The sequence below is a fragment of the Olea europaea genome, chromosome 15 (genome assembly GCF_002742605.1).
Source record: "Olea europaea var. sylvestris chromosome 15, O_europaea_v1, whole genome shotgun sequence".
NCBI lineage: Eukaryota > Viridiplantae > Streptophyta > Magnoliopsida > Lamiales > Oleaceae > Olea > Olea europaea.
The window spans coordinates 3856391-3878763 of NC_036251.1; the positions used below are offsets into that span (position 1 = coordinate 3856391).

General features: G+C 33.2%; 2 protein-coding genes across 6 annotated transcripts; one reads left to right on the top strand and one right to left on the bottom strand.

Annotated features, from left to right (window-relative positions):
- Positions 1-1635: 1635 nt before the first annotated feature.
- LOC111409869 (COP9 signalosome complex subunit 7-like) lies at positions 1636-9260 on the top strand. 3 transcript variants are annotated; one of them, XM_023039954.1, is made up of 9 exons: positions 1636-2054; positions 4043-4118; positions 6262-6350; positions 6743-6832; positions 7020-7064; positions 7140-7210; positions 7881-8019; positions 8651-8759; positions 9172-9260. In XM_023039954.1, exons 1-8 carry the CDS (start codon positions 1896-1898, stop codon positions 8723-8725), a joined length of 744 nt encoding a protein of 247 aa, XP_022895722.1. In that variant the 5' UTR covers positions 1636-1895; the 3' UTR covers positions 8726-8759; positions 9172-9260. The 3 variants fall into 3 exon arrangements, with proteins under 3 accessions (XP_022895722.1, XP_022895723.1, XP_022895721.1); XM_023039955.1 differs by having other exon boundaries at positions 8654-8759; XM_023039953.1 differs by having other exon boundaries at positions 8671-8759; positions 9172-9258.
- A 3890-nt stretch (positions 9261-13150) lies between these two features.
- Positions 13151-17662, bottom strand: LOC111409870 (putative dual specificity protein phosphatase DSP8). Of its 3 annotated transcripts, XM_023039956.1 has the most exons (7): positions 16846-17661; positions 16064-16186; positions 15705-15798; positions 14798-14880; positions 14629-14718; positions 13443-13804; positions 13151-13388 (listed from the first exon to the last, which is right to left on the bottom strand). In XM_023039956.1, exons 1-6 carry the CDS (start codon positions 17053-17055, stop codon positions 13457-13459), a joined length of 948 nt encoding a protein of 315 aa, XP_022895724.1. In that variant the 5' UTR covers positions 17056-17661; the 3' UTR covers positions 13151-13388; positions 13443-13456. The 3 variants fall into 3 exon arrangements, with proteins under 3 accessions (XP_022895724.1, XP_022895725.1, XP_022895726.1); XM_023039957.1 differs by having other exon boundaries at positions 13151-13804; positions 16127-16186; XM_023039958.1 differs by lacking the exon at positions 16064-16186 and having other exon boundaries at positions 13151-13804; positions 16846-17662.
- Between the last annotated feature and the right edge of the window lie 4711 nt (positions 17663-22373).

Sequence of the window (22373 nt, forward strand, 5' to 3'; positions counted from 1 at the left end):
TAAGGAAAAAAATTAAGAAAATACTTACATTTTCACTATTTTCAAAAATCAGGTCATTAATATTTTTTTTTTTACAAAAACAAGTTATTAATTACAAATCCATTTCTCTCTCTAACTATTTATCTCTCTTTAACAATTTTTTCTCTTACTCTCTCTCTCAAAAGAGTTATTCCCCTTTTGTAAGAGAATAACTGCTAGGCAATAGAGCGCAGTACCTATATGATGGTTTTTTTAAATATATTTTTTGCCAGCACCCAATGGAATGTGTCAAGTGTTTCCATATAATTTTCCTAATAGTTTTTCCGTGTACACATAGCACTGCTCCTCTCAGAAGAACTTAGACACCATCATTTCTCTCTCTAAACTACTTCTACCTCGATTACCATTTTTCTTTATGTTGTATCTCACCAAAAAACCCAAACATCATTTCTCCTCTATCTAAAACCATTTCTCTCTCCAAAATTATTTATTTCTCTAACAATTTCTTCCACTACCCCCCTCTCAGCACCTGAGAACAAGAAGCGCCGTTTCTTAATGTGGCAATAAAAAACCTAGTGCTCTTGATGGCAACATAGATTTGACCTCAAAATCACGACGCGTGTAGTATCATGATTGTGACCTCTTGCTCCTTCAGATGGTGGGGGTGGATTTGAGGTAAAGCTTGTTTGTGGATTTAAGGTGAATGTGGTGATGATGATTGTGGATTCAAGGTGGTGACAATGTGTGCATTGTGACAACGATGAGTACAAAAATGGATGATGACTAGAGTATACATATATGCCTTTTATTGTATTTTGGGTGGTGGAGGTGGATGAGGAGGTGGTGATTATAGATTTTAGGTGAAGATGATGATGGTGGGTTATGGATTTGTTGTGGTTGTGACGACTTGAGTGATTCCAATGGTGGTGGAATGAGGTGGAGGTGATGTGATGTGACATGAAGAGTAATAGTGACATGCTAATTTTGTAATTTGTGACCTATGAAAACATATAATTTGTGATTGAATTTATAATTGTGATCAATAAATTATATCTTTTGACCGTAAACTCGTGTGTTTGTGACTAGTATATGATTGTGATAATAAATTATGTATTATTCTTACCTTGATTTGTTTAATTACGGTACCGTTTGGTACCTATTTTTGTAATAATGAGAATGAAAAAAATATAATTGTTACGAAACTCACACAAGAGATAGAAAATCAAGTATGATGACTTGATGTGATGAATAACGATCATGTTTTTTTATTTTTGTGGTCAAAGAATGAAAATCAAACGAGAACTAAATTATAGATCACATAAAATTTATCAGAAGTCAAAATGTGACCACTTAATTTAAAAAAAATAAATAAATAAAAATTTTGAATCCGAGAGAAAATCTGTAAGAGAAAGAAAGTGGGAAGTGTAAGAGAAAGAATTATTAAATGATATAATTATGAATATGATATTATTGATGAAAATATCTCAAATTTATTAAATTTTCTAAATTTTATTCACATATAATATCTTAAAAGTATACAATATATTAATATCAAAATATTTTTCTCAAAAATAATTTATAATTATTTTTTCAAAAATCTGGATTCGGGTTCGACTTTCGAGACACCTTCGTCGCAAAACAGCACAACAAATACAAAAAATGTACACGTCGCACTTCAACGCCGAGCCAAAAGTCCCGTGTCCTCTACCGAGTAAACGGACTCTCAAAATCCACTTCAAAATTTATATACCCTAAAATCTTGTCTCCCAAAACCTGAGATTTTGATTTTCTCCAATTCCAAATTTCCAATTCTTTCAAAATACAACAAGTGAATCTGTAATTTATACACACACTTTTATGCATAAAAATTCTGTAATTTTTTTGGGGGCAGATCATTAGAAATCGGAATCTGAGAGATGGACATTGAGCAAAAGCAAGCGGAGCACATAGATTACTTTGTGAAGCAGGCGTCGAATCTCAAGGGTTCCGCCCTCAGAAACGTCATTGTTGAGGCCACTTCCCACCCATCTCTTTTTGCTTTCGCTGAGATTCTCTCTGTCCCTAACATCCTTGAGGTATACATAATCAGTTGTATTTTATTTATATGCTTGTGGAAATAATGTTTAGATTATTATTTTATTTTATTTTTTTGGTAGAAAAAGATCCAATTTTAAATATTTCCCATTGATTTTAGTTGAATATATAGCTTTTCTGGGGTTATGTTCAAAGCATTTAGTAAGCAAGTTATTGTTCTCTATCATTTGTTTTTCTGATAGTTTTGTCTTCGATTTTATCTTGGGATGGCTGTGAAAAAAAAGAAGAAGATACTTTGCTGTATTTTTTGTTGATAAATGAAATGATCGATTCTATGACAGCTTGCTTCTTATTATATAGATATGACTTCCAATTTATAACCATGCCAAGCAAGAAATAGAAGAGATAGATGTCATGTTAGGATTTGTTGTTCAATGAGATTGAAGTGGATTTAACTCAAATGGCGTTAAGTTTAGTCTGTAAATGTGAATATATAAGAAACCAGATCGAAACATTTTATATATATCTTGGATTTTATCATCAGTTTGAATTTAAGTGTATTCTGCAATTAGAAGATTAGATCAGATCAGATCATTTATTTATTTACTTTTTTCTTAGATTTACGAAATAAGAATTTATTTCAGAAGGCTAATTTTAGTTTCAATTGATGGTGTTTCCAAGTGATATTCAAATCAAAGACGACTGTGCTTGCCAAACAGAGGAATTTTATATTTTCAATATTTAAGATTAAAAAGAAAATGTTGTTTATCGAATATTCTCATTGTAAATAAATTTTGGTTCTCCAATGGTTTGAGATTTTTTCAGTGTCATTTCAAATTTATTTCAGTTGATCAAAGGTGTCTATGGGAACTACTTTTGATTTTGGTCCATGGTTCTCACTGGGCTAAACATGTAATGCACTTTACTATTCTTGATACCCTTTTTTATCTGTTAACAAATACTTTCTTGCCTTGGAGTAATGTACTTGGTCTTGGATGAATCAATGCCAAAAAGTTTAGTTGTCAGTGGTGGTTGACATTATCCCACATTATACATAAGCATTCATGTGGAGCTTCTCGTGAAAGATCAGCTTTTTTCTTGCTAGAATGAGTCTTGTCTTCTATGTATTATATTCTGAAATTTTAGGGAGTATACATTGAAAGCAGAAGAAACAATTTTTTTTTTCAAAGGGGCATGAGCTTAGCACTTGAGGCATGCCTCGGCAAGGACTTCATTAGGAATCTTGAAGCTTACTTTCTAAGTGCCCTTAAGGCTTATACCAAAAGTTATGAGGTGCATGCGGAAGCTGAGGTTTGCTTTTATTTTGTTTCCACCGGATGTCATTTTTTGAAGTCATAAATTCACTTATTTCATTTGTTTGACATATAATTCTAGTTGTGGGCGCTGTGGTCTTGTTCTTCGATTATATTATTTTGTTGATTTATTATTTGTTAGTCTATCTATTTTACCTTTTGAGAATGCAAATAAAACTTTTAAATTTATTGAGAGGTTTGATTTTGGATTCTTTATATGCTCTATGACTTACGGTGAACATAGTTCTGTTTCTATAACTTTTATAATTATTTTATTGGTTATGTTGAGGCTTATGTCTCAAAGTGCCTCGTGGTGACATGTTGCTCAATTGATGCTTTGATACTCGGTATAATCTTTTTAAAACTGGAAAATCTATGAATCAAGATGGAAGACAGAAGGGCAAAAGGAAAAGCAAAAAAAACTTCTTAAGGTTGTCTGACCTAAGGTACTAATATGAATGTCCAAAGATGATTAAAGAGAGTGAAGAAAGAGAGCATGAAAATTTGATGGAGATGTGGAGAGGAATTTTTACATTCTATAATGGCTGAGTTCAATTATTTTCGATAAAATGCATTACTATTTAATGGACTGTTAAGTGAATATTTAGTTTCCTTTTTTGATACATCTTGGTAGTCTTTCTGCAGCTGAAGCTTGTAAAGGAAAACTTTTTATATTCTTTATAATTCCATCTTTAAATTATTGGATTCATGTGTAGCTCCAAGGAACTGAGAATGCGGTCTTTCTTGATTTGCTTCGTGTGTTTGCACATGGTACATGGAGTGAATATAAGAGTAAGCATTTTAATCTTTGTATTGTCAATTATTATGGTTTCGTATCCACAATATTGCTTCAAGTTAGCTCAATTCATTCATTTTGCCATAATATTACAATAGTTATCAGTCTGATATTGTCTAGTCTGAATGGAGAGTGACAACTGTATTCGGTTGAAAGTGCAAGAGTTATACTGGGCTTAGCATTCTTCATGTCAGGAATGCATGATGTTGACCCAACGTAAAAGGAACTATAGTAGCTGGAGTTGGTATTTGAATTTTCTGGGTATTATCTTTGTGCATTCACTAGCAGTGGAATTGTCTTATGATAGTATTACTTGTGTTTATCTCGTGTGCTTCTGAAGTGCGTATAATGAAGGTCTGACCATAATGATGCTTTATGTATGATGTATCCACTTCTTGATGCTTTTTGGTGGATACATGTACGTGGACCCTTATCTGAAATTTATTTGGAACTCCTAGTGAATTTGCCTATCTTGATATTTAGGATTGCACACGTATGGAGTTTCTTATCTTAATATGAATGAATAGAATTTATATATGTAGTGAATTGATAAATATCTTACTGCAAAACCCAAAATATAATTAAAGTACTTACATGACGACTTTACAGCTTGGGGGAAACCTGGAAACCTGACCTCATTGGCATCTCTAATTCATAATGTATCTGTAAATGAAAATTTGTAGTACAATAGCTCGGAGTTATATAACCACATGCACTTAATTTAGATGGTCCTCGCTGTCTAAAATTCTGAAAAGTTGATCCAGAACATCATGCAAAATGGTTTTTAAAGCAAATCACAAGCTTTGTCGATTTACAGACTACGAAGAGACCAAAACTGATACAGTTTTCACAACCTTATCCTTCCTTTATTAATATCATTAGTTACAATATTTGGTCCTTTTCATTTAGAATCACTGGCAAACTTTTTGTCTCATGTTATTCTGCTGTTGTAGAAAATTTGGGTTACAACGCTAACTATTCATGCCTATATCCAAGTCTCTTGGCTTATTCTTATCTTTGCCCCAGGCGTTTTCATGCATCCTGAGATCTATCTTTATCTGGCATCTTTTCGATTGATCATTTCCATGGAAATGTATTTTTACTATCTTGTATAATAATTTACTTGAGGTTATTTTATGATTCGTTTTATATATGTCTCTGTTTAACTATTAACGAGCAATATAATGAATTGAAATGCTAATGCATGCTTTTAAAATAACTAACATATTTTAATAGTTGTTCAAAGAATGTTTTCTTTAAGATTTAAGTTTTATGTGCCTTTTGGTGGAAACATCTAAATTCTTTTGTTATAAGCGTCTTATTTCAAACAAGCAGCTATACATTTTAGACTCCAATAAATCTTGCGTTCTGGAATATAAAGTTTAGATTCTGTGCTGATTCACCGTATGGGAAATGCAAATAATCTACGTGCAGCATAAATGAGGACTGTCTGATCTTTTTTGATGGATAAAAGATAGAAATGAAATTGTGGGGTTCACCATGCAACCTTGCCCCACCTTGGACATTAGATATACTTATTTGGAAATTTAAAGCTTCTCACTATGCTTATAAAAGCAACATGGACGGTTCCAAAGTTCCCTTTAATAATTTGTGCATAATTATGGACCATTAAATTCCTGTGTAAAATGCAAAAAGAACTGGGAAATACTGAGCTAAATACGAAGTAGCCATGAAAGAATTTCTCCCATTGGCTTATGTGGGGTTTGAGAAATTTTGTAATGATTCCCTGGGGTTATCTTCAAACAAGATAATGCGGGACTCATCAAGCTGATCATTTTGGAGTATGTAGTATATTTTAATGTATCTCTGATGATTTTATTTTAGCTAGTCCATGATTTCAGGGATACCCTTTCCCATGTTTAATGACTCCTCTTATTGTGCATGTTCCATTCTTTGGAGGTGGAGAAGCCCTCAGAATGAAAGCCTGCATAATTATGTTCTAAATGGTTCTTTTCAAGTGCCCTGTCTGTTTGATGGTCATGTATTTGTATAGTTTATCAAATGAGTGCTGTGCCCCTAGATGCTAATGCATTCCTATAAGATCTTCATATCCTTTTGTTTCATAGAGGTCAGATTCTCTCTGAGGCCGAGTTCTCTGTAATACATATTGCGATGCAGGTGTTGCCAGCCGTCTTCCACCATTGGTTCCTGATCAAGTCCTCAAGTTGAAGCAACTGACTGTGCTTACCCTGGCTGAGACAAATAAGGTATCATATCTTGACATGTTCTGAATTTCTTTCTTAAAATTATGATGGAAAATTTGTGTAAATATTTTGACTTGTCACTTAATTGATCAAGGTCCAATTTTTTATTTTTAGCCGGCACCCCCCTTCCCCTTTTAACTCAAAAAAATATGTTTTCTGTGCTTGTGATTGTTGGTAAATTTGGAAGCTGCAGGTTGGTTACATTTCTGCAAACAAAAGTTGAGTTTAACATGTGAATTGGAATTGGAAAATGTCGTCCTTGTAACTATGTTTTGCTTGGATGCTTCTTCTCCCCATTTTTCAGAGTTCATTATCATATCACTTGGCATCACAACCATTTTCCTATTTCAAAAAATTGTTTTCTACTTCTGAGCATTTCTTTGGCCTTTGCCCAGGTATTGGCTTACGATGTATTGATACAGGAATTAGATGTTACAAATGTTCGTGAGTTAGAAGATTTTCTCATCAATGACTGCATGTATGTGGTAAGTTTCCATTTTATCTTTTTGACCTATTGCATTTGAGTTCAATTCACTAACTTCTGCCATTTAATTTTCCATCTGGGCTTTTCTTTTGTTTTCTCGGTTCTTATGCTATAATATTGGCAGTGGTTCTATTGTTGAAGAAACTGCAATGATAAATGTGTTGATTTTGTTACTACTTTGCATTCAGGGGATAGTCAGAGGGAAGCTTGATCAGTTGCGGAGATGTTTTGAGGTCTTGCTTTAGTTTCACTTGTTTGGATACCCAACTTATGGAACTGGTAATTGTCTAATTCTGGTGAACTTGTAGGTGCAATTTGCGGCAGGGAGGGATCCAAGGCCAGGGCAATTGGGAAGTATGATACAGACAATAGCTAACTGGTAATGTCTTTGTTTGGTGGAGTTGAATGTTTCGTTCATTTCTTAATTATCGTAGTGGTGCTCTATCAATTCAAATAACTCAAATTCATTTCTTGTTCGAGTGACTTAGTATGCAGGACTTACTAACTTAATGTGTTCCTGTGTATTGTCTTAGTATGTAGGAAATACTTGGTTAATCTTTCTATCTAGCATACTTTTGGTCGGTCTTATCTATAACAATGAAACTATTTGTTTTAGATTTAGCCCTGTTTGACAACCATTGTTTCGAAACTCTTTAATTCTCATATTAATTTTCAACAACGCATTTACACAACAAAATATTTTGCACGTAAACCCAAAACGTTACCTTACTTTTTAATCACACATTCGCCAAACAAATCTATATTCAAAAATCCATTTTTTCAAAATAATGGCCATAAAAAATGAGCTTAATAGCTTCTTTGGAGACTGAAAGATGATTCAAAACAGTCTGGGTGTTTATTGTTCTTTGTGGCATTGTCGAAAATTTGACTCATTTTTTAAATTCACACACAATGAACTTGAGGCATTATTCTGGTGGTCAACATTCCTGAGGTTGGAGGTTTTAGAAGGGGACTTTATAAAGCTTGTCATGCCTTTTTTTGCCCCGTGTATCTAAATCCTTTAATAAATTCTTGGTTTGATAACTTAGGTTGTCTACGTCAGACAATCTACTCGTCTCAATTCAAGAGAAGATCAAGTGGGCAGATAATATGAGTGAAATGGACAAGAAGCACAGAAAGGAAGTAGAAGAAAGGGTGGAAGAAGTGAAGAAGACACTATCCTTCAAGGTCGGCTTATCTTCTTGACACTGCCTTCCTTTTTTTTTTTTTTTTTTTTTTTTTTTTGTGGGTGTCATTGTGACTCCAACTTTCAGTGTATGCTATGTATTGTAAGCAATTTATTTGAAGGTTACTTAAAAACTCACTGCACATTTCGCATTCAAGTGTGTACTGATCGAACATGTTTTATTGTATGGAAGTGTGGTGGAGTCTCCCTGTGTGTCATATGTGCGCTTATGTGTCACATTGGGATTCTATTACTGGAAATTCTTTGTGAGGCTGTAGGAAGTTCTAGAAGCTTGCATGTTACGGGCCTATCGTGATTTGTGAATTTAAATTTAAAATTTTTTAATTAATGTGAATACTTCCTCTCACTGCTTTCATAAATTAACCCTTTTTTATGTCCGTTCTTTGTCCATTCTCAGTTTAACACTCCATAATTTTGTAAGTGTGGTCTAATTGACTACGTTGACAGATGCCTTCTGAATCAAATGAACGAGGATTAGATGATGACTAATCTCTGTGTCTTAATTTTATTCTTTGTTATGTTTCATAGTTGCAGTTTTAAATGATGATGCAAAATTAGTTTATATTCATGCTTGGGATTGTTAGTCGATGTGTCTTACTTACATTATGGCAGAAGCTCCAAACTGTAAGCAGGCCGACACCGAGTTCCGAGGGCACGAGGAGATCTTCTCTGAACATAGCGGAGTGATGGACTACGAGGAAGATAGAAGTCGGCCAAAGAGGTAACATATAAGACTTCCACTTCTTCAGGATTCTTCTTCAAATTTCTCGGATTTCTAAGAATATGTTATTAGCATGGCATCTTGTTTCTTTTGACATTTTTGCCGCTCGGAATAAGTGGGGCATATATTGTGTTGTGCACGGGTATATTCGTACTTCCTCTTTAAAATCTTTACTAACACGAACATGTCCTCTCCTGAGACACAGCCACACTTGTTATCCTGTCTTTCTTTGACATGATGATCAAGACAACTATAATATTTAAGAGAGCCTATTATTTTATTATTATTATTATTATTATTATTATTTTTTTTTTTGGGCAGTATTCATGATACAATTACCAATTTACCAACAGTAAAGCTCTGCCCCATCTATTTGATTTGTTGCTTCATTGTTTGACTTGTAAATGTGCAGGAGACGACACCCCCTAGGTTGAGGATATAGATTAAAAAGAGATCATAGGATGCATCAGTCAGACAACTGGCCCTTTTTTTTTTTTTTTTGGGCAGTATTCATGATACAATTACCAATTTACCAACAGTAAAGCTCTGCCCCATCTATTTGATTTGTTGCTTCATTGTTTGACTTGTAAATGTGCAGGAGACGACACCCCCTAGGTTGAGGATATAGATTAAAAAGAGATCATAGGATGCATCAGTCAGACAACTGGCCCTTTTTTTTTTTTTTTTGGTTCATTTCATTGCAACAAAAACCAATCCCTGCTTTACATGGCAGTGAATCCTCGTGGATCGAATTTGTCGGACTTGAAAATTGACAGCCTTAGCTTGTATCCCTTCCCGACATTTTCTTTGATTTGGTGGGGAAATCAGGTTTGGTTTTGTAATGCTGATGAAGTTATTGTTGATGCATGCATTTAGGTAGGTTGCTTACTTTATCTCTAGTTATTGTTGATTGGTAAATTGACGGCCATTGTGCATCTTTTTAGTCCCCTCACTCTTACAAGGACATCTACCCAGCAGCTTCTTATAAGCCCCCGTTTGGCCCTCATTACATTAAATTTCATTACATTTTATATTTCTCTCTTATTTTTAATTACACAATCTTTCATAAAATAATATTATACGTAAATCGAAAATTTTTCAATCACTCATTTAAAAAAAAAAATGTTATTTCACCCATTTTCATTTCAAAAAATGGAGGGCAAACGGGGCTTCAACTACTGAAATCTTTTGCCTGTTTGAGTTGAAGTGATTTGACTGAAAATTTACTGTGTCTGGATCAAGTTACAGTCCCAAGACTACCCATGTTAAGTCTTCCATTTGTAAGAAAGTCCTTGTTTGAGCCTATTTTTGTCAAGAAAATACATTTTTGAATAGTGTAATGATGTGAAATGCGTGGTTAATAAATAAGGAAAAGATTTAAATTTGCGTGTAATATTATTTTATTGAAGAATGTGAAATTGAAATAATATCAAAATATTGTATAAATTTTTTTTTTCTTTTCAAAGAATGGGACTCAAACAAGGGCAAAATATCGACTTTTGAGGTGCATTTTTCCTAAGGTTTGCAGAATTACAGGCTCGTTTTTTTTTAAACCTTCCGTGTGATTTATACGAAAATGACACTTGAGCCTATCTCAAACTTAAAAGCACGCTATTTGTTGGTTACTGTACTTATATTTCTAGTTATACTTCGAACAAAATTTCAACGATGTGCTTTAGAAGTGAACTGAATCTAGAATGGGATCTCCAATGGTTAAAACTTCAGCTTGAATTAATTACGGACATTTTATTGATGGAAGTGTTAACAAGTACGACGAATTTGTAATCCCATATAATCTGCAACTCGTTCCGGCTTTGATTTCTTAGACCAACTGAACAAAAAGGAAAAAAATGATAAACAAAATGTGGGGAAATTGAAGTAATGATCACTGAAAGGCATTTAATCTTTGCTCCTTGATCGTCCAAAAAGAGCCATTAGAGACAGGTTTTACCCAAGGCGTATCTTGCTCGTTGATCGTCCCTCTTGCCATTGGCTAAATGCAAAGTTCTAAATTTAATTTGTCAGAATTATGTTCAAGCAAAAATGATCCAAGCAACTGTAATTTCTAACATATTATCTTCATAATAGAAAACGAAATAATATAAAAAAAAAATGACATTTTTATAAATGTCCAATTACAACAATAAATTTGGAATGCTAGGACAGCTGCTAATCAGTAAATTTTCCAATTACAAAAATAAATTTTGAATTCTAGGACAGCTACAAATCAGTTTAATACAAAGGTTATTTACGTACCCAAAAAATAAATAAAATAAATAAATATATAAAATCTAAGCTACATTCTTGGAATTGCATTGCGATGAATGCTTGAGGCATCCAATTCCATGGCAGTATTTCAAGGCATAACTATATAGCACAATTTACCTCCACAGTAAGGATAATTCATTCGGATCAATATGAGATTTCAACTGCATTACATTGTCAGCATTTATGCACATATTTGAAAGGAATTGATCTCCTTGCTTCTCTTGTATAAATGTTGATCCACTAATGGGTGGATCAAGTGAGATCTAGAATTTCTGAGCTGCAACTCCTTGTCCCATAAAGGGTGGATCAAGTGCATGACAGCTTGCTCATCATTTAAATTACTATAGTAGATAACTAAGATCAATAGGTAACATTAAAAATGAAAATGATAAATTTTCTACTTCTGTTTATCAAGATCGGGATTCCGTTTTAAAATGTCAATCTTATTAAAAGAGTAGTCCAAACTCTAATATGTTGATCTATGTTTCGATATTTTACCAATGTGAAATTTTATTGAGTATATCAATTTGAATTTTTGTGCTTAATTTTTAACTAGATCATATCGAATCGTTCGTTAGATCTTAATGAACCTTGATACTATATTAAGATTTGATTCATCCTTATTAAGAATCTATCTCAAAATGTAAATTTCATCAAATAACTATTTGACGTTGTCAATTTCACCCTCCCTCTATTTTAAAATGTAAATTTCATGCTTCAACTATTTTACATTGTTAGTTTCATCCTCGAACTTTTCAATATAATGTAAAATTCATCCTTCAACTATTCTACTTCGTCAATTTCATCCTCCACCTATTTAAAAATGTAAACTTGATCCTCCAGCTTCTCAATAACAAATATTTCATCCTTCCAATCATTTTACATCATCAATTTCGTACTTCCAAGTATTCAAAAACATCAAATTCGTCATTCCACTATTTGAAGGCGTAAACATTGGCCTTGTTTGCACAAAGCAGCTCCCCTTAAACTTTGTCCATGATTTGACTAAATCGACAATTTTCATTTTTTCCTTCAACTTCATTTTCTATCACATTTTATTGTATCCACCATTTTTATCAACTTTTCAACCACGTAATTCATTAACTTTTATCAAAATCTACATAAAATCTAATTTTTAGTTAAAACCAGACAGCATCAATCTCTAACGTAGATTTCCGTAGATCGTTCAATGACCCAACCACTACATGCTTGAGCACCAAAAAGTAATTCACTTTCATCACATATCCATTATAGCTTATACCATATATTCACATATAGAATTTTACATAAATGAGAATTTCGGTGTCAGGGTACGTACCAAAACTCCACCACCTCAGGAGAACGTAACTATTTGGCAATATGACCACCTAAAACTTTTACACCACCCTTTATTTATTGATCTGTACAGATATACGTGATCTACGTTAAGTGAATTTTAACATGATAGAGGCAGACGCAGGGGCGACCAGAGCTGTCTTGGTCGATTGTTAGTCAAATTGGCGGGGGAGCAAAATCTACCAGGTTGATGATTTCATCGTCATCAACGAGCCCATCGCCATTTCTATCGGCTTTCCCGATGGCGTATTCACTCTTCATACCCTTAAACCAGCTCTCTCTTTTGGCGTCGCGAAAGGCATCGTGGAGTTCCTTGCTGCTTATCTTCCCATCGTTGTTCTTGTCATACTTCATCAACCATTCTTTGAACTGTTTCAAATTCATCCCTCCATTTCCAGGAACTCTGACACCATGATTACTCACCATCTCTTTGTGCGTCCTACCTTGTCATGAGTCTTATGACTTGTGACCTCCCTCATATTTATAGTATTATCATCCTACCTTGTTTTGCCTTTTTTTTGGTGGTTGGGGGTGGGGGGGGGGGGGGGGGGGGGGGGGGGGTTCAATTTCATCTTCACTGGCATTTTCCACCCAAGTGAGCTCGTCAAAAAGACAAATTGTCCATCTTTTCTTTCATATCAAGAGAAATACGATCAGTAAGGGCTAATTCAAACCCCTCCAGTGAAATAAGAATAGCCCCTACACCTTCAAACCTCCTTCCTCTTGCTAGTAGTCTCATCAACAGTGATAGAATGGGGGAAGAATACAAAAATTGGGAGGGAGGGAGAGAGGGGGAGAGAGAAATTTTACTGGATTTCATTAAATTATTTGGCTACAACAAACTCCTTGCCTCTCAGAAACTAAACTCATTACACGAATGAAGCCCTGCCCTCACATAATATATAGACATCTGTACAATTACCAAATCTGTACTGATCTCGTAAAGGAAATGCTTCTTTGGCAATTCACAAGGCTCTAAACCCATAATAAGCCAATAACACCTCAGGATATGAGAGTAGACAAAAACTAGAAAAAAAAAATGGTTTATAAAAAAAGGGTCATTATTCATCTACTACTCACCACTGAAAATGTGCTCAACAAACACGAACATCAACAACGTCCATACTTCTCAACCGACTGTTCCTCAACACTTTCTGTCCTGCTTGGATACGAAGCCACAAGCATGAAAGCTGAGAAATAGTTGCCTGACTAGCAAACTGTACCCTGCAGGCAAGGTTCGCTACAGCCAGAATGTTCTCGCCTGTTTCACCAGAATTGGATATTTCCTCGTATCCTTCAAGGTCTGATTCATTTACTATCACAATAGAGCCATCGTCAAGGTCTTCTAGGTTCTCTTTTGCAGGGAAACCTAGTATTGTATTTGATGAACTATCCATGTTATTCTCAAGTTTCTTTGATCTGTGATAAAAATTTTGTACAGCCTGCATTTTGTAACAACAGACAAAATTGCAATTAGGATCAGGGCCATAATTAGTAAAGGAACACAGAGAGAACATCAAAAAGAATATCATGCAAAGAAATGAACACAAAATACTCTTATACCAAAAACACCACAATAAAGAGTAAAGGCTACTGCTTCGTCCTTGACGAACACATACCCCAGCCCTATCCAAGCACAAAGTTTTATGTGACAGTTTAAAGGTGTGTATTTGGCATTGTTCTAAAAAGCTCACCTAGTCACGAAGCTTAGCCTTGCCGCCTAGCCATGCTATACAATTCTTTATGCGTAGGGAAAAGGCTCATAAAAGCTTGAAGCTTGGCTTTGCCATCTAGCTATGCTTACACTTTTTAAATTGCTACTATTGGGCGCAACTTCCAAAATTAGCCACTACATCATGCTCTTTAAGTGAGAATACTTTTGGCAACTGACTAGCTACTTATAATAAAGGACTTTCATATGTGGCATTCTATAGAGGAAATAAGAATGCTCATTCATGGACAAAGGGTGTAGAGAATCGAAATTTTTCCAGGCGTCATACAAACAATTTAGAGAATAAAACAAGAAATGGTCCAAAAGCTCAATGTAGTCAGAACCAAACAAAACCATTCAAACGACCACAGTATATATTGAGGATTCAACCAAAAAAATTCTGCAGCATAATTTACTTACTGCAGCACTAACCACAGTTCATTAAGCTCAACATCTAAATTTAAAGAACCAAAAGGGCCAGGGAAAAAGAATGGAAAAAAAGGCCTCAAGCTTGTAACTGTAAGGCTGAAGCTAATATAAGTGATTGTATTAAACCTGCCACTGGGAAGAGGCCAACAGCACTCTTGGCCTAATGGACCTCACGTACTCATATGCAGCCTCAGGGATCATCTGATTGTACTTAACCTGCATTAATGGGGCAGTTTAAGTTGTAAGAATTCCTAAGTACATAGTTAGTTGTGAGGCTCTGTACAGTGATGCCTACCAGGTAACAGATGACAATTGTAGTGCTGCGACCTCGGCCAGCTTTACAGTGAACATATGTAGTTTTTCCGAGAAGTGCATTACCTTTAAAATTCAAATGAAAAGGACGTATATAAGTTAGATATTACAATTAAAATTGACAAAATAGAAAAAAAGACAAGAATTATCCTCGTATCATTGCCAGCTAAATATTAGTTTCCCATGTTATTTCCAATTTAGAACATCAAAAAGTGATCCTGCACCCTCTTCGTACAGGACTATTAAATTCAATCACCCATAAAAAGCAACGAGGAAGGGGGGAGGGGGGTAATAGACAGGATGGGAGATTCATTTATGTGAAGATAAGGAACTCGGAACAGGAGTTAGAAGAAGTTGATCTTCTGAACCCATTTCAAGCCATGATGACTAATAAACCAATCTTGGGTAAACAATCTTGACTGCTTTCTTTATAATTATTTTCATTTCATTCTTGTACATAGGAAATGAGACTCGATCCCTTTAACTGTAAATTCAAAAGTAGTTTTATATCATTCATACAACTATCTGGTCAGTGAGAATGGCTGAGGATCCGTTATCTTTCCCAGTGCAGAGTATTGCTACTTGTTTTCTCTATGAAGTCCCTAATGTCAGTAAATGTCAAGACTGAGAGTTAGGAGGTATCTTTGTTTCCATAAACTTTATGAATGATTGATGATAACATCTTCAGGTACAAACTATTGTGAAGTGAATTCACATGCCAGTGCATCAGACATAAATGAAATTTGAAGCTGTAAACTCATGGACTCTCTCTGACTTGATTGAATTAAGAAAAGGAGCGACAACAGTACAATGATAAATATGAACTATTCACACCAGAGTGATACTGTAAATTGGGATTTGCAGTAGGTAATTAATGGAATGAAACTTACCGTGGATGAATTCTACAGCTCGGTAAATGTTTCTATATGATGGAGCAAAGAGATAATCTCTTGTAGGAATCACCAAGTGTTCAATATCGTGATCCTGCAAATAGAAAGCACGCATTTAGGGGGGAAAAAGGATCACATAGTCATCTACATGAAAGAGGCGGGTCTCAATGAGAAAATAAACCTAATTGTGCACACATTTACATAAAACCAACTTTAGAAGAGTTAACCACGCCTATCACCGACATAGATATAGCATTGTACAAGTTAGGACATAAGAACAAGTGAAAAACAAAAACAGTGCACCCAATTTAGATATTTCAAAAACGATTCAATATTAGTATGAAGAAATTATAAAATACGTGATATAATGATGCTGGAACCAGAGTCTCATATGGTTCATTCAAGGTCACAACTCCACCTACACCAAGAGCCTTCAAGCGCAGAACATCAGTGGGGAATGGAACAGCTCCTAACAAAACAAACTGACAAAAGAAGCAAGTGAATAACTGCACGTAAAAATGTATACTATTGTCAGTATGCCTGACAAGATTACAGATATAACCCCATCCAGAGAGAATACAGATGCGAAAACCATGTACATCTATCGCACATGCAGCCAGTTCTCTCATTATTATTCAAAGTAAAGGAACAGCTAAAAAAAATAAATTTTGACATAACTAGCTCATGAAACAGTTAATTTTTCTTTTTCTAAACAAGCAACTGATGATGCACAACTTCTGGGAGAAATCATACCCATTTCCTAACTTGGAAACCCTAGAATTGGGCAACAACAGGAAGGTTTTTTTACTGCTAGGTCAATGCCTCAACTACCAAATTGAGATATGATGAGTGAGCACCTGTTAATACTTCACAGAAAACCTTCCAGGAACTCAGTTCAATTCACTCAAGGAAAATATTCATCCAAAGGAATGCATATGCATCTGATAACATAAAAAAACACAGATGCCTACTTGGTGGCTTGCAGTACTTTAAAAAAATAAATAAATAAATAAATAAAAAGCCTTTATTATCAACATAAAGATACAGGTTTAAGAGTTAAACGATAACCAAATACACAAATAAATGCAAGTAAGAAGAAACATAAAGCCCTCAAATGTTACTGTTCCGTAATTGTGCATACCTCGTCAACCCTATCCCACCAACGGAACTCGGATTGTATCTTGTTTCTCACAACATTATACAAAAGTGTGGGATAGAAAAGTGCACGAGCCCCAGCTCCCACAAAAACCCTTTTCGGATCCCAAGCAACAGGAGGGCCTTGACAGAGATCACCACACGATTGCTGCTTCCCCTCACTCTCAAAATCTTCCTTCAGTTCCTCAATGTACATCTCTCTCAACTTATCGACTCAATAACTCAAAATTGAATTATTACCAATAAAACTAAAAAGAACCCTCAGGCTAAACCTATCGGGACCCTTGAAACTAATGATACGGGAAACCAAACAAATCGATAGAAAGCAATAAAACCCTACTATAACATCAAGATTAGATTTTGAACGCCAATCGAAATATTAAAGAACCCTGTCAATTCCTAAGCCAAGAAAACAAAAAGAGGCAAGAAAACCCAGTAGCCTTTCACCAAATTCATAAATTATATGTCCCAAAAAAAAAAAAAAAATTCCAGACCAAGAATGCGCATATTCTTAATCATTTTTTCACAAAAAAATAATCCTACAAAAAAACAGATACAATAAGAGCATCCAAGAAAACCCAAAATTGAACGGAATGGAGTTAAACTCAATATGACCAAAAACCAAGAAAAGCAATCTGATTGAAGTGTCAAGAAAACTTTTCAATGGCTTATTGGATGTAGTTTTCTTGTAAAGATTGTCTGGGTGTAAGAGAGAGAGGAGTTTGGTTCTCACACTAGAAGAGTTGAGAGTATTTCTCTCTCAACCTTTCCTTTTCTTCGAACGAACTCTCCGGAACAACGAAACTCACGCTTTTCTGTTTTCATCAAATGTAGCGCGCATTTACATAAGATCCGTTTTTTATTTGGACACCCGCTTTCATTTCGATTTCGTTATTAGATCATCTTCAGAAAAATCTCTATTTTTAAACGTCGTATTTTATCATTTGGAGAACATTTTTAAATTTAAAGAGTTAAAATTTTAAAGTACTCAAACAAATTTTTTATATTTAATACTTTAATTTTACTATTTTCAAAAAATATTTACTCTTTTTGTCTATCTTTTATTTTTAACTAATTTCTTTTTTAGATTATTTTATTATCTTTTTACATTGAAAATTGAAACACTTTGGATATATTCAATTATAGATGGTGGATTTGATTCTCCATAAATTAAAATGTTAGAGCATCTTCAAAAGATTTTTTAAACGTGATATACATTTTTATTTTAAGGAGTCAATATTTAAAATCATGTTCCAAGAGACTCTTTAAATAAATATTTTAATTTAGAGAGTCAAACCCACTCTTTGTAATAAAATGTATTCAAAGTGTTCCAATTTTCAATGTAAGAAAATAATAAAATAATCTAAAAAAAAGCTAGTTAAAATAAAAGATATAGAAAAAAATAAATATTTTTTATGAGTAGTAAAATCAAGTGTTAAATATAAAATTTTTGCTGAAGTACATTAAAATTTTAACTTTCTAAATTTATAGATGCTATCCAAATGATAGAACTTCCTCTATAAAAATAGAGTCTCTTGGAAATACTTTAGACTCTTAAAATGTGAGATATTCTCCATTTTAAAGAGTCAATTTTTAAAATAATCTTCCAAGAAACTCTTTAAATTAATATTTTAAGGACATCTCCAATAGGCTTTCTATTTTTTAAAAGCATATTCTATCATTTAAAAGACATATATAAATTTATAGAGTTATTTTTAATGTATTCCAACAAGGTCTTTATATTTAATATTTAATTTTACTTTTTGCAAAAAATATTTATTATTTTTTTATCTTTTATTTTTAACTAGTTTTTTTTATATTATTGTGTTATTTTCCTACGTTAAATATTGAAACATTTTAAATGCATTTAATTATAAAGAATGAGTTTGACTCTCAACATAGATTTTGGAGAGCCAAACTCACACTATAAATTAAAACTTTAACTTATAAAGGTATTATTCTACTCAAATAGGGGTTTTTGACATTTCCCTCTGTGATAGAGGTTGAGGTAACACCACCTCAACCCTTTATGGGAAATTCTAATGTGACACCACCCTAGTCCTTGATGTGAAATTTGAATTTCAAATCAATGGATGAGGCCACCTCAACTCAGCATCTATTTGAGTAGCAAGGTTCTTTGAAAAATCTCTTAGAGCTTGATTTCAAGGATTTGCTCATTAAGCTCCTGTTTGACCCCCATTACCTGAATATGAAAATGGGGGGAATAATATTTTTAAAAAAAATGAGTGGTTAAAAAAGAAGGAAAAATTTTCGATTTATGTGTAATATTATTTTATGGAAAATTGTGTAGTTGAAAATAGGATAGAGAAAAATGGAATGTAATGTAATTGAATTTCATCGAGATCAAATGGTGGCTAAAATAGAGAACATAACATATTTAAAAAGTCAATTAGAGATACTCTAATTTAGAGAGTCTATAATTAAATGCATTCAAACTATTTCAATTTTCAATGTAGGAAAATAATATAATAATCCAAAGAAAAACTAGTTAAAGTAAAATATAGAGAAAAATAATAAATAATTTTTGGTAGTAGTAAAATTATGTGTTAAATATAGAGAGCTTGATGGAGTATTTCAAAATTTTACTCACTAAATGATAGAATATGTTCTTTAAAAATAAAGAATCTCTTGAAAATATCCTTAATTTAAAGAGCTTATTGAAAAATGATTTTAAGGGTTGACTACTTAAAATAAAGAGTAACTCATATTTAAAAAGTTTTTTGGAGATGCTCTTGAAGTACAAAATTAAGCATCGATAAGTGAAAGGAAGGAAACAAACTTAAACAAGAATTGGAGATTCTACCTACAAGTTTATACTTTGTTCGCAAAATTCAAAATTTTCTTGCGAACATGATACTTTCGATTCAAAAAGTATGTTGAATCGTGCATTTCGATTATTCTATCATCGATTATGGCCAATGATATGATCAAATATCATGAAGGTGCGGTGAAAAAGTGAATAAAATTATGGGTCTAAAATTGAAGTTTTATTTACTTTTATGCACTTATTTGATCTCCATTATTTTCAAAATATATTTTTTCACTCTTTTTTTTCAACCACGCATTTTTCAATAAAATAATATTACCGCAAACTCAAAACTTTTTCTTATTTTTTAACAACATATTTTTCATCAATCTACTATTCCAATATACATTCTTGATCAAAAAATGAAGTTCAGATAGGTCCTTAGTATACAAAAAGTTGTACCCATCTTGTATATTTCATTGGGTTAATTTCACAAACGGTCACTGAACTTACAGAAAAATTACAAAACGGTCATTGAAGTTTAAAACCTTCGGTAACGGTCACTTAAGTATTGAGATGCTTTCAAAAATGATCACTGAAGTTAAAAAAGTTTCTAAAACGGTCACTGAAATTGAAAAACACTTTTTTTAGTTTTTTTGGTTACATTTGCGGCAATTTTTCGACTATTTTCAATCATCGATATCATCGAATTTTGATACCGTTGGAAAGCTTACAACGTCCTCTTCAATTACCAATCTCTCCATAACACCAAGGAATTTGACTGTAAAATCACCGCAAAAGTCACCCCCAAAAATCTGAAAATCTGCCCAGATTTTCAGATTTTTGGGCGATTTTACGGTAATTTTCCAGCGACTTTTGACCACCAAGACCGTCGGATTTTGATACCGTTGGAAAGCCCACAATGTCTTCTTCAATTACCATCCAAAATCTCCTCCAAACTCTAAAGGATTCGGCTGGATTAAACCCGCAAAGTCGGCATCCCAAAAAGGGGAAAATCTGGGATGCCAACTTTGTGAGTTTATTCCGGCCGAATCCTTTGGAATTTTGGGGAGATTTTGGATGCTAATTAAAGAGGACATTGTGGGTTTTCCAACGGTATCAAAATTTGGCTATTTTGGTGGTCGGAAGTTGTCAAAAAATCGCCGCAAAAGTCCACCAAAAATTTGAAAATTTGGATAGATTTTTATCTTTTCGTGTAGCCGATTTTGTGGGTTTATTCCGACCGAATCCTATGAAGTTTGGGGGGGAGATTTTTTGTTGTAATTGAAGAGGACATCGTAGACTTTCCAACGGTATCAAAATTCGGTGGTAGGTCGAAAGTGGTCGAAAAATTGCTGCAAAAGTAGCTCAAAAATTTTTAAACTTTAGTGACTATTTTTGAAAGCGTCCCAATACTTAAGTGATCGTTACTGAAAGTTTTAAACTTCAATGACCGTTTTGTAATTTTTCTTTAAGTTCAGTGATCGTTCGTGAAGTTAACCCATATTTCATTTTATAGAAAGCCCCTCTTGGATAGAGATTTTTTCTTAATTTTATTTTTAATCATATTTTCTTCAAATAAAATAATTTTGTATGTGTTTCCAAAACATTTTCTACTTTTACATTTTTCAGAAAATCCACTTTTCAGAATTTATTATCAAAAAGTATACATGAAACTTGCCAAAAATTACTCTTATTACATAAATCAACCATGAATACCTTATTCCTCGTGAAAATAGAAGCTGACAGAACATCTTTTACACATCTACTTTAATACTGTGACTGTTTAAGCAATCGTAACACAATTAGCTACAATTTTATTTAGTTAAAAATCTATTTTTTTATTAGATTTTAATAAAAAAATAATGAAATTTATGCTTGAAAAGTTAATAAAAATGTGAATTCCCCGAAATTTGTGATATATATATATATATATATATATATATATATATATATATTTCTTTTTTTTTAAATGAGTTTTGAATCAAACAAAGAATTAATAAATTAGTTATTCTATGCTCCTGTTTGATAATAACCATTTTTTTAAAACTATTTTCTCTTATACTCATTTTCCAACTTTACATTCTCATACTAAAATATTTTTTATATAAGTCCAATTTTTTTTTTCTTTTTTAATCACGCATTCTTCAAAAATTTACTATTTAAAAACTAACTTTTTAAAAAAAAAAAAGTGACCGTCAAATGGGCACGATAATTATCAATCCTTGAGTGGTACATTTTGGGTGGAGGAAGTGAGCTTTAGCTACTTTTTTATTTTTTGTTTTTATTTTTTTTAATCAAAAACTAAAAATTAATTTAAAGCTAACTCTTAGCCTTTGTTGATCCCCTTTTTAAAAATTCGTTCTTCCCTTGAACTTATTTTCAATAATATATTTGATGAGATTTTTAACTTTATTAAATTTTCAACTACATATTTCATTAATTTTTACTAAAATTTATTAGAAGTATAACATTTATCTAAGCCATGCAAGGATTTAGGAGTGTATTCAATGTAGGGGTGTCAACTCGGCAAGTCGACTCATGAGCTGAAACTCGAGAGTCAGGCTCAGTTAGACTAAAATCAAGTTTGGCCTTTTTCTATCTAAGCCAAGCAAAAGCTCGACCAAAAAGTCGATGTTCAACCCGAGCTTTCAGCTCAGACCTTACTGCGCCAGGTTGAGTTTTTTTTTTTTTTTTTTTTTTTTTTTTTATTTTTTTTTTTTTTTGGGGGGGGGGGGATGGGGATG